At 48.4% G+C, this 12,479-nt stretch overlaps 1 protein-coding gene across 7 annotated transcripts in view; it reads right to left on the bottom strand.

Annotated features, from left to right (window-relative positions):
• SUCO (SUN domain containing ossification factor) overlaps positions 1-12,479 on the bottom strand; it is a 238,504-nt gene that overhangs the window by 181,134 nt on the left and 44,891 nt on the right. For all 7 annotated transcript variants that reach the window (XM_029618558.1, XM_029618553.1, XM_029618554.1 and 4 more), the window contains exon 2: positions 11,661-11,769. In XM_029618558.1, coding sequence (XP_029474418.1) covers positions 11,661-11,769 — 109 coding nt within the window. The remainder of the gene's footprint in view (positions 1-11,660; positions 11,770-12,479) is intronic.

The raw sequence follows: 12,479 nt of genomic DNA, 5'->3' as shown, positions 1-12,479 counted from the left end.
TCTGTAAGTGAGATAAGGAGGGTTTCCGTGCTGCGTGCTTTGCGGGAGCCATATTGTGAGGGGTGTAGGATATTTTGATCTTCTAGGTATTCTGAAAGCTGGGTGTTTACCAGCTTTTCTGTTATTTTGGCTAAAAATGGCAAATTAGAGATGGGTCTGAAATTGGCAGGTACATTAGGGTCTAGATTGTGTTTCTTGAGAAGGGGTTTGAGTGACGCGATTTTTAGGCTGTCAGGGTAACTCCCTTGGGTTAAAAGGCAATTTATGATACTTGTTAAAGGTTTTGCGATCGTGTTTGGTATGAGAAGCAGGAGATTTGAAGGAATATTATCTGCAGGATGGCTAGATGGTTTTTGTCTTTTTAGAAGGGATTCAATCTCTTTGACAGAAATTGATTTGAAGCTTTCGAGTTTGGCTCCCTTGCTTGATTGAGGATTCTTGTCTGAGGTAAGAGGTAGAGTATTTGGTGGAAGAAGGGCGAGCGTATTCAGGATCTTTTGATGAAAAAATGAAGCAAGTTCATTAGCCTTAGATAGAGCTTGTTCGTCTGGGATAGGTGGAGGAGTTGATTTTGTGATTTGAGTGACGTATGCGAACAGGGCTTGGGCATCGTATTGAAAATGATGAATTTTGTTGGCGTAGAATTCTCTTTTTGTTAGTAGAATAGAAGTCCTATAGTGATGTAGAAAGCCTTTGTACTTAGACAGGGTAGTTGAGTTGGGTGTTTTTCGCCATATATTTTCTCTGTGGCGTAGCTCCTGTTTCATCTGTTTTAGTTTAGGGGTAAACCAGGGTTGATTACCTTTTTTTGTAGGATTGATTGTTTTAGAGATTGTTGGGCAGCATTTGTTAGCAACTGTTTCTGTGATCTTGTGCCAGGAAGTTAGGGCTGAGTCAGGATTAGAAAGGTCTAGGTTCGTGAGTTCCTTGGACAGCTGATCACTAAGGATTTCAGATGGGCATGGTTTTCTGAATTGAATAGTAGAAAGGTGATGAGAAGTGTGTGTCTGTTTATCTATGGAAAAGGAGGATTCTATCAAGAAATGGTCTGACCAGGGGATTGGTGTGCAAGACGGTACTGATGTGCAGGAGAAATTAGAATTGATGAAAATTAAGTCCAGAGTGTGTCCTGCTTTATGCGTAGGGCTATTAATGATCTGCGTGAATCCCATAGCACTGAGGGAGGTGAGGAGCGCTTCGCAGTTTGAGGAGCGAGGTATAACATCAGTGTGAAGATTGAAGTCGCCTAAGATCATAGATGGGAGGTCTAAATTGATATGTTTCACAATGGATTCTATGAGTGACGAGGGGTCCGTTTATTGTGCATTGAGTGAAAGAATTTTCTACGATTAGTCTTAAATGTGCAACTTGCTAACTTCATGGAATGCCGATTCACATCTACTCCTTCTAGACCTCTCATTATTTTAAACACCTCTATCATATCCCCCCTCAGCCATCTCTTCTCCAAGCTGAACAGTCCTAACCTCTTCAGCCTTTCCTCATAAGGGAACTGTTCCATCCTTTATCATTTTGGTTGCCCTTCTCTGTACTCACTCCCTCTAACACACAGGCTGCCTCTCCCTCACCGAGACATGTGTCTGTGCATGCCTGTGAGAGCCTGTGTGTGACATATAGGCTCTCACAGGCATACAAACACACACAAGCTCTCAAGACACATTCACAAGCCCACAGGTTTTCACAGATACACAGACGCATGCACACACAAACAGGCACTCACTCATTCACACAAGCATGGTCTTCTTTTATCATTGGGCTGTGATGGGATCCTGCAGGCCTCCTGTGCTGTCTTCAGGTCGTGGAAGGATGAGTTCCATCACAGCCCTGCGGGCCTCCTGCTATCTTCGGAGCATACAGCCCACCAATCTTCCTACTTGGGGGGGGGGGGGGAAGGAGCAGAAGCTGTGCACGCACATGTACAGCTTCTGCTCCCTCCCCCCCAAGCAGGAAGATCGGTGGGTTGTACAGTACGAATATAGCAGGATTCCCGCGCTCTTTCAGCCGCTGGCATGTTTGGCTCTGCTGGCAGCATGCCACCTCCCTGGGTGTGCCGCTGCGTGAAAACGCACAGTAAGCCGGGCCTGATCCAGCAAGTATACTATTATGTTTTCAAGATCCATAGAGCAAGTATAAAACGTACTTTTTTCCCCCTCCTATGTCTCCAGGAACCTCCTGCAGCAACTCCCACATCATTCCTGGCAACACCCATAGTAAGGGCAGAGACAAATTATATCAAACTGGTATAGACTGATTCATGCTGATGGTTACCCTACTGTGTGAAACCAGATCATAAAATGTCTTTTGTGACACTCCCAAATAAAGCAGCTCCTCAGGGTGTATCTTAAATAGAGATGTGTTAACATTTTATGATGCCCAGCTTCCTTATTTAGCTGGTGACCACAGGTATTAACAGCAAAGCAGCGTTAAAAATGCCAGATGTTAACCAATGGCAGAGCAACCATACCCAATGCTCCCAGGCTCCCACAATTCTGCAGCCAAGGGAGAAACAGCATAATTTGCCTGTTGAAGTAAATTAGGGAACTTTCTTTTCAGTTATTTTATTTTGCCATGGAATTTGTTAGAACAAAAAAGAAAATCAGTGAATAAAGTGCAGTTGCTTACCTGTAACAGGTGTTCTCACAGGACAGCTGGATGTTAGTCCTCACACATGGGTGACATCAGATGGAGCCCGGCACAGAAAACTTGTCAAAGTTTCTAGAAACTTTAGCTGGCAACACTGAGCATGCCTAGAGTATCACTATCTCTGCGTTCACGTGGGGTCTCTCTTTAGTCGTGTACGTAGATACAAGAACAAAGAACAAACCAGAAGAACCCTATGGCGCGGGGTGGCAGGCGGGTTTCGTGAGGACTAACATCCTGCTGTCCTAGAACACCTGTTACAGGTAAGCAACTGCGCTTTCTCCTAGGACAAGCAGGATGGTAGCCCTCACACATGGGTGAGTCTCTAGCTATAGGCTGGACCCGACCCAGCAGAACCAAACACTGAACCAGGTGCCAACGGGCACAACAGTGGTGCTGGTGGCGACCCTGGAGACAGCCTGAACAAAAAACCAGGGGCCCCCGAAGTAAGAGTTGGGTTCACAGCTGAAAAAGGTTGTGCAGGACTGGCTGGCCGAATCTGCTATCCCGGCCATCCCTGACCAGACAATGTGCAGCGAAAACGTGAAGGGAATTTCACGTCGCAGCTCTGCAGATCTCTCCCAAAAGAACTGAAGGGAGGTAGGCCACAGAGGTCACCCATGGCCCTTACAGAGTGCACTATGGCAGGGCTCTCCACGTGTAGGCCCACCTGATCATAGCAGAAAGATAAGGTCCACTATCAGAGTAGAAAGTCTGCTTAGGTAAAGCAAATGTTGCTTACCTGATGTAACAGGTGTTCTCACAGGACAGCAGGATGTTAGTCCTCACAAATGGGTGACATCGAGGATGGAGCCCACCACGGAAAACTTCTGTCAAAGTTTAAACAGAACTTTGACTGGCCCCTACTGGGCATGCCCAGCAAGGCACTGACCCTGCAGCCAGCAGGGGTCTCCCTTCAGTCTGATTTTCAAAGCTACAGGCAGTGCCTAGAAAGTAAAAACAAAACAAACCCAACACCGCGGGATGGCGGGCGGGTTTCGTGAGGACTAACATCCTGCTGTCCTGTGAGAACACCTGTTACATCAGGTAAGCAACATTTGCTTTCTCACAGGACAAGCAGGATGGTTGTCCTCACAAATGGGTGAGTACCGAGCTGAGGATGTCCTGACTTGCACCAAATGCACCCAACGACGTGCAACAGGCACTACAACTGGGGTGGAATTTGGTAAAGGGCATCCGCACCCTACCGGGAAGGTGGAAGGGTGTTGGTACATCACGTTGGAAAAAGGTTACGCAAGACAGATTGGCCGAAGATGGAGTCCTGTCTTCCAGCTTTGTCCAAACAATAGTGGGCTGCAAAGGTATGGAGAGAACTCCAGGTTGCAGCCCTGCAGATGTCAGGAAGCGGCACCGATCGAAGGTGTGCCACTGACGTCGCCATGGCCCTCACAGAGTGTGCTTTCACACGGTCTTGAAAGGGAATGCCAGCTTGCTGATAGCAAAAAGAAATGCAGTCCGCCAACCAGGAGGAAAGAGCCTGCTTACCCACAGGATGTCCTAACTTGTTAGGATGAAAAGAGACAAATAATTGAGTGCTCTTCCTGTGAGCAACTGTATGGTCTAGATAAAAAGCTAGAGCTCGTTTGCAGTCTAGGGTATGCAGAGTCTGTTCCCCGGAGTTGGAGTGGGGCCTGGGAAAAAAGATAGGTAGTATGATGGATTGATTAATATGAAACTCAGAAACTACCTTAGGTAAAAATTTAGGGTGAGTGCGTAGTACCGCCCGGTCCTGCAGGAGCTTAGTGTAAGGCGGATAGGTAACTAGGGCCTGTAATTCACTAACCCTGCGAGCTGAAGTGATAGCCAAAAGGAATAACACTTTCCATGTGAGATACTTTAACTCACAGGAGTGCAGAGGTTCGAAAGGAGGTTTCATTAGACGACCAAGAACCAGGTTAAGGTCCCAAGATGGGGCCGGAGGACGTAAGGGTGGCTTCAGATGGAGCAAGCCTTTAAGAAAACGTGTTACTAGGGGTTGTACTGAAATAGGGACACCCTGTACACCTTTATGGAAGGCGGCTACCGCACTGACATGCATTCTGATAGAAGAGGTTTTAAGACCTGATTCAGAGAGATGCCATAAATAGTCCAAGAATTTGGAGATTGGACAGGAAAGGGGATCAAGGGACTGAGAAGTGCACCATGATGTGTACCTTTTCCATTTGTATGAGTAAGACTTTCTTGTGGAAGGCTTTCGTGAAGCTATCAGGACCCGAGAAACGGAATCTGAAAGGTTGAAAGGCTGAAGGACTAACCTTTCAACATCCATGCCGTCAGGGACAAGGCTTGGAGGTTGGGATGGAGGAGGCATCCGTCGTTTTGAGTGAGCAGATGCGGGTCCTTTCCCAGAGGAATGTGCCTGCGGATGGAGAGATCCTGGAGTATTGGAAACCATACTTGGCGTGGCCAGTAAGGTGCTATCAGGATCATGGTTCCCCCGTCCTGGCGTAGCTTCACGAGAGTCTTTGACACAAGAGGAAGTGGAGGGAATGCATAGAGCAGACCGGTTGTCCACTTGAGGGAGAATGCATCCCTCGGCCGAGAGTGTTGGCTCCGAATGAGAGAGCAGTAATCGTCCACTTTGTGGTTCTGAGGGGACGCAAAGAGGTCTATGCGGGGAGAACCCCACTTGTGAAACAGAGAGGTCGCTACCAGAGGATTGAGTGACCACTCGTGCGGTTGGAAGACACGGCTCAGCTGGTCTGCCAATACATTGTCTACTCCCGGCAGGTAAGTGGCCCTGAGGTACATGGAGTGGGAGAGGGCTTCCGCCCAGATCTGCGCAGCTTCCTGACACAGAAGGAAGGAGCCTGTGCCTCCCTGCTTGTTTATGTACCACATGGCCACTTGGTTGTCCGTCTGGATTAAGATTATCTGATGAAAGAGATGATCTTTGAAAGTACGGAGCGCATAGCGGATTGCTCGAAGTTCCAGGAAATTGATCTGGTGTTCGGCTTCCTCGTTGGACCATAACCCTTGGGTTTGAAAGTCGTCCACATGGGCTCCCCAACCGATGTGAGAAGCGTCGGTGGTTAGGATTACTTGCGGGTCCGGTGGAAGAAAGGGTAAGCCCTGAAGGAGGTTGACCTGAGTCGTCCACCAGGTTAAGGATAGGCGCAGCGCTTGTGTGACTGTGACTATGGAGGACAGAGGCTGAAAAGCTTGAATCCATTGGTGTCGTAGAGTCCATTGTGTTACTCTCATGGCTAGTCGGGTCATGGGAGTGACTTGAACCGAGGATGCCATGTGTCCTAGGAGAATGAGGAACTGGCGGGCCGTGGCAGTGTTCTGAGATTGGAGCTGGCGAGCCAGGGATATTAGGGTGTGGACCCTCTGAAGAGGAAGGTAAGCCTTTGCCTGCAAGGTGTCCAAGTCTGCTCCAATGAAGGATAAGGTTTGAGACGGGACTAAGCAAGATTTCTCGTAATTGACGAGAAACCCTAAGGAAAGGAGTGTTTGAATTGTCAAATTTAGGGAGGATTGAGCTATCTGTTGGGTGGAGGCCCTGATTAGCCAATCGTCCAGGTATGGGTAGACGTGGACACCTTCCTTCCTGAGGAATGCTGCTACCACTACGAGACATTTGGTAAAGACTCGTGGGGCAGAAGCTAGACCGAAAGGGAGGACACGGTATTGATAATGGTCGTGGCCAACTAGAAACCGCAGATATTTGCGATGGGATTGTGTGATCGCAATGTGGGTATAAGCATCCTTGAGGTCGAGAGAGCACAGCCAATCCCCTCTTTGTAGCAGAGGGAGCAGCGCGCCTAGGGTTACCATTTTGAACATCTCTTTTTGAAGGGATTTGTTGAGGGCTCGAAGGTCCAAAATGGGACGTAGTCCCCCCGATTTCTTTGGTATTAGGAAGTATCTGGAATAGAATCCCTTGCCTCGTTGAGAGGGAGGAACGGGTTCTATAGCATTTGATTGCAGAAGAAGAGATACTTCCTGTTGTAATTGAGCCAAATGGGTGGATAGACTCCACGCTTGAAGAGGCGGGGAGTCTGCCGGAAGAGTTATGAAGTTGAGGTGGTAACCCTGTGCGATAATTGTTAGCACCCACTGATCTGAGGTGATCTGCAACCAAGGTTGTAGAAAATGGTACAGTCGACCTCCTACAGGGATGTCCGGAAGAGGGGTTTGGCATGTGTTCCCTACAGGGGAGTCAAAGGCCAGCCGCAGGCCCAGGAGGAGGGGCTACAGTAGGCCTTTGTTTCCTAGGCTGACGCGGCTGAGGCCTAGTAGAGGATCGAGCTGGACGAGGCCTGGCCGATGGAGGGTAATAACGGCGTGGTCGAAAGAATGACTTCTTAGAGTCTTTCTTTTGCGGTTGCTTGGAGGTCAGTTCAGGTGGGACAGATGAGAGTTGTTTCAACGTCTCATGGTGGTCTTTCAACTCCGCCACAATCTGCTGAATTTGCTCTCCAAACAAATTATCGCCTAAGCAGGGTAAATCAGCAAGACGATCCTGAACCTCTGGGCGAAGGTTGGATGATTTTAACCAAGCCCAACGTCTGGCTGAGATGGCTGTGGCTGAAACTTTTGTGGAAGCATCGAATATGTCGTAGGCAGTCCTAATCTCGTGCTTCCCTGCCTCAAATCCCTTGTGAAGAAGGGCTTGAAGCTGCGGTTGGTATTGGTCTGGTAACGTGTCAGCATAGTCTTGCATCTGCTTAAGGATGGCTCTGTTGTACTGAGTCATATAAAGTTGATATGAAGCTATGCGTGAAATCAACATAGCTCCATGATAGACTTTCCGTCCAACACTATCTAGGAACTTGTTGTCCCTGGTAGGTGGGGTAGAAGAGTGTGGCTTAAGACGCTTGGCCTTCTTCTGCGCGGACTCAACCACAACAGAGCGATGATCCAGTTGAGGTTTTTGGAAACCTGGTGCTGACTGGACAAGGTAGGTGGAGTCAGCTTTTTTGTTAACTGGGGACACTGATGAAGGAGATTCCCAGTTTTTCTTGAGCAGATCCAAAAACACCTGGTGTATAGGGATGGAAGCGATGATTTTTGGAGCATCCAGAAATTGAAGGAGTTCCATCATCTGGTGTCTGTCATCAGCTTCAGATTGTAGTTGAAAAGGTACAACTTCTGACATCTCTTTCACAAAATTAATGAAAGATAGATCCTCAGGAGGAGATCTTTTTCTACTCTCTGTAGGAGATGGAGGCGAAGGCAAATCCGTGTCAGAAGATGTATCATCATCATCACCCCAGGTATCGTAGGGATCAAGTGGGGTTTGTAACCCTGATGGACCTGGCTGAGGCTCTAAAGGCATCGATGGAAACCGAGGTGGAATCGGTGCCGTAGGTGGAACCAGAAATGGCATCGATGGCTTCGGTGCTGTCGATGGAATCGGTGCCTGGCGTGGAATGGATGGAACCGAAGGATATATCGGTGGAGATATACCAGAAGGCACCGATGGAACCACCCCGGAAGGGGGAATCCGGAACGGTGTTTCTCCTGCCGATGAAAATCCAGTCGGAGACGGTGGTGTTGTCGATGGCACTGGAATCACCGATGGAAGGGCCGTCATGAGCGCCTCCATACGGCTCAGTAGCGGTGCTAGCGCTTGTATCAACGGTTCGGTGGTCGGTTCCCTCCTCGGTGGCGAAGCCGGTGCCGGTGTCGGTGCCGGGGGCGGCACTGGAACCGGTGCCGGAGACGGTGCCGATGGAGGTTGCAATTTCTTCATCGCTTTCTCGATGGCCTCCTGGACCAGCCGGTCCAGTTCTGCCCGGAGACCAGGGGTAACCATACCCGGCTCGACGGGAGAGGGAGGCTGAGGCAGGGCCGGAGGGACCACCGTAACCGGTGGGATCACGGCCCCCGCACCCCGGGAGGGTGAGGGTTTCCTCGATGCCTGCGAACGAGACGTGGAGGGTGTCCGGTCTGTTCGCGGCTTCTTTGTCGGTGGCTCGGCTTGAGCAGAGGTCGATGGCTGTGGATCCTCGACAGGCCGAGATTTGTGCCGTCGATAGCAGTGCTTTTCCTTTCGATCCCCTCGCCCATCCGGGGAAGGGACGGGAGTCGACGGCCGAGAAGCGATCGATGGCGGACGGTCACCGGAGGGTTGACGATGATGGTACAACTTCGACGGTGCCGGTTCCGATGACGTCGATGCTATCGATGGCGTTCGGGTGGGTGCATGGAAGAGGAGCCCCATCTTCTCCATCCTGGCTTTGCGACCCTTGGGTGTCATTAAGGCACATTTGGTGCAAGTCAGGACATCATGCTCACTACCCAAACACATCACACAAACCCTGTGGGGGTCTGTGATGGACATAGTCCGGGTACAATCCGGACAACGGCGGAACCCCGTTGCCATGGCCTGAAGCCAAAATTTAGGCTGGGGATCGGTAAGTGCCAACAGGCCTCAAGGGCCAAATTCGACGGTAGTCGATGGAAAAAGGCAAAAAACTTACCGGGTTCCATAAGATGACTAAAAATTTGTCGAAGGGAGACCCCTGAGGGGCAAATTTTCTTAGGAAATTAACTTCCAAATTCCTGTCAGGAACGTGGTTAGAGAGCTCCTTTCACCGCGTGGCAACTGCTGCGCGGAAAAAAGAAGACTGAAGGGAGACCCCTGCTGGCTGCAGGGTCAGTGCCTTGCTGGGCATGCCCAGTAGGGGCCAGTCAAAGTTCTGTTTAAACTTTGACAGAAGTTTTCCGTGGTGGGCTCCATCCTCGATGTCACCCATTTGTGAGGACAACCATCCTGCTTGTCCTGTGAGAACAGCTCTGCCCAGCCGATTAAACGAGATAAACAGCTGAGTAGACAGCCTGTGGCCCGCCGTACGGTCCAGGTAGAAGGCCAGGGCCCTCTTACAATCCAGTGTGAGCAACACCCTCTCTCCCAGGCCAGCATGAGGCCGGTGAAAAAGTAGGCAGCACAATGGATAGTTTAAGATAGAAGTCTGTAACCACCTTGGGCAGGAACGAGGGGTGCATGCGTAGAACCATCTTGTCATGATACAATCTAGTGTAGGATGGATAGGTCACCAAGGTATGCAGCTCACTGACACTGTGAGCCGATGTGATCGCTATCAAGAAGATCACCTTCCATTTCAAATGTTTGAGAGCACACGCAGCGGCTCAAAACAGCTGTTTCATCAGCCAGGCTACTATGTTTAGGTCCCATGAGACTGCAGTGAGACTCAATAGAGGCCGCAGCTGAAGTAGCCCTCGCATGAACCATCCAACGATAGGCTGCACAGAGACAGGCGAACCATCTACGTCTTGATGGTACATACCTATGGTGCTAAGGTGCACTCGCATGGAGTTGGTTTTAAGATCCGCCTCAGAGAGGTGCAGAAGATAGTTGAGGAGGTGTCAGATGGGGCAAGAGAAGGGATAGCAACCCTTCTGCTCGCACCATATGGTGAACCACTTCAATGCATAAGACTTTCTGGTGGGCAGCTTCCTGGAAGCCATCAGGACCCTGGTCACATCCTCCAAAAGTGCTAGGGTTTGCAGAATCAACCTTTCAACATCCATGCTGTGAGGGATAGGGCACGGAGGTGCCTGACGCTCGCACATGTGCGCCAGATTTTACAATCCACATGCGCGCAACACCCCCGGAGACGCAATCAGGCCTTCCCCAGTTCCCTCCCAGACCGCTCCAATTAAGAAGCGGACTGGGAGGGAACTTCCCTACCCCCTAAACGCCCTCTCTCTTCCCCACCCCATAAACCCTATCTATTCTTTTTTTTTTGGTTTGTCAACTTACTTCAGGGTTGGAGCTGAAGTTGCACGCGCCAGCCGCCTGCCGGCATGCGAGTCATTGGACAGTGTACAATGGCACTGTCCCAGCCCACCCCTTTCAAGAGGCCCAGCACTTGTGCGCGTACCACAGTTTATGCATGTGGCCGGGCCAGTTTGAAAATTCGCGCAGCGTGCGCAAGGCCTGGCCGTGCACGTAAACCTTGGGTTTTACACGTGCAGGCCTTTTAAAATCCTTTTAAGGAGTGTGATCATTAACTTTGCTATAACACTATCTTTTGGAATATTGTTTGTGTCTCTGCAGTTCTCCACTTTTTTTTAGTGAATACAATAAAGGGAAAAAAAACCCATAGTGAAGCATAGCATACATTCAATATAAAATAAAAATTCCATTAACCCTCGTACAAATATGTTGGAAAACATTCCCGAAGCCATGTTTCTGCACTCACTACCTGTGAAATACAGTTAGCAAAAATTATTAAAATATCCCTTTTTTGACTTCTGTGGTTTTCATACACGAGCCTTTAAGATCATGTCAGAGGCAGTCTTACTTCTTCTAAATCATGAAAAGTTATATACAAGGCTGAGCAATTGTAGTATATAGATTTGCTGAGAGAGAGACCTATATTTAAATTCCCAGACCTTGCTCCTGCACCAGAGGATATCAGGAATTAAGAGGCACCTTGGAGATTCTTTATAGCCTCTGGGAGGGAGGTCTAGTGAAGAATATCAGCTACTGGCTGACTCAAGAGCTCACTCAGACTGGATTGCAGAAGATCCATCCTCTAACTTTCAAAGCCAGATGACTATCCCTTAAATACTGGGTTAGAGGAGATAAAATCCCCGGGCAGGTGTGACAAGCTGAGCTGGGAGTCCAAATAAGCAGGAAGATGCTTATTTGGACTCATTTGGGCTTATTTGGACTTATTTGAAAGTACATGTTCTCATATACACAGAACAAGAAAAACTGCTCATTATCTGGTAAACATCTGCAGGCACATGGCTTAAAATTATATAGCTGTCTGATTAATCTTGCTTAACTAGTTCTGATTCTCATTCATGTGCAGTGCCTATTACCTTCAGTTTATTCCTCTCCAAGTCTTCCCCTACAGTGGCATAAGCAAGCAAAAATAACTTCCCAGAATTTTTTGCTGTAATAGCTACTAAGCAATAGCAAGAACTTCACAGATGAGATGAATGTTGTAAAAGAAAACCTCCAACCTGCATTCAATAACTGGCTAGTCTCTCTATACCTTTTGTTTTGTATCCTCGTCTTCATTTACCAGGGCAGCAATATCTGTCTGTGAGAACTGTAGTGATGCTGCGTGGCCTTCTTTGCAGAAAACATTCCAGCTAGGAATCCTGTTAAAAAGAAGGATGAAAGGTAGAAAGTCAGTTTCCTATAAATTTAGCTTGCAGGTTCATTCACTGCAGAGACTTGAGACAGTTGTGGTCCGATTCTATGACTGCTCTCCATAGTGAGAGGAGCTGGAAGTCCTAAGAACACAAATGATATAACACAGACCACCTTGGCAAGCTGAAAAAGCAAGCAACATGCCATCATTTAGATTCTGTTTATGAAAACATGAATAAAAAGGCAACTAAAAGCAACCCTACAAAAAGTTAAAATCCAGAGACTGATGTCAACTGAGTCAAGCCAATGAGTTTCTTTTAAATGCACACAGTTCCAATAGCCATATTGGTCCTGGGTAAATCGCTATAACACTGAGAGGAGAGGATCACCTTGCTGGTGGCTGAAAGGAATCAGTAAGTTTTTGCTTGGGACATAAGAACATAAGAAATTGCCATGCTGGGTCAGACCAAGGGTCCATCAAGCCCAGCATCCTGTTTCCAACAGAGGCCAAACCAGGCCACAAGAACCTGGCAATTACCCAAACACCTAGAAGATCCCATGCTACTGATGCAATTAATAGCAGTGACTATTCCCTAAGTAAACTTGATTAATAGCAGTTAATGGACTTCTCTTCCAAGAACTTATCCAAACCTTTTTTGAACCCAGCTACACTAACTGCACTAACCACATCCTCTGGCAACAAATTCCAGAGATTTAT

This window comes from Rhinatrema bivittatum, chromosome 10 (genome assembly GCF_901001135.1).
Source record: "Rhinatrema bivittatum chromosome 10, aRhiBiv1.1, whole genome shotgun sequence".
Taxonomy (NCBI): domain Eukaryota; kingdom Metazoa; phylum Chordata; class Amphibia; order Gymnophiona; family Rhinatrematidae; genus Rhinatrema; species Rhinatrema bivittatum.
This window is presented reverse-complemented; position numbering and strand designations above follow the sequence as displayed.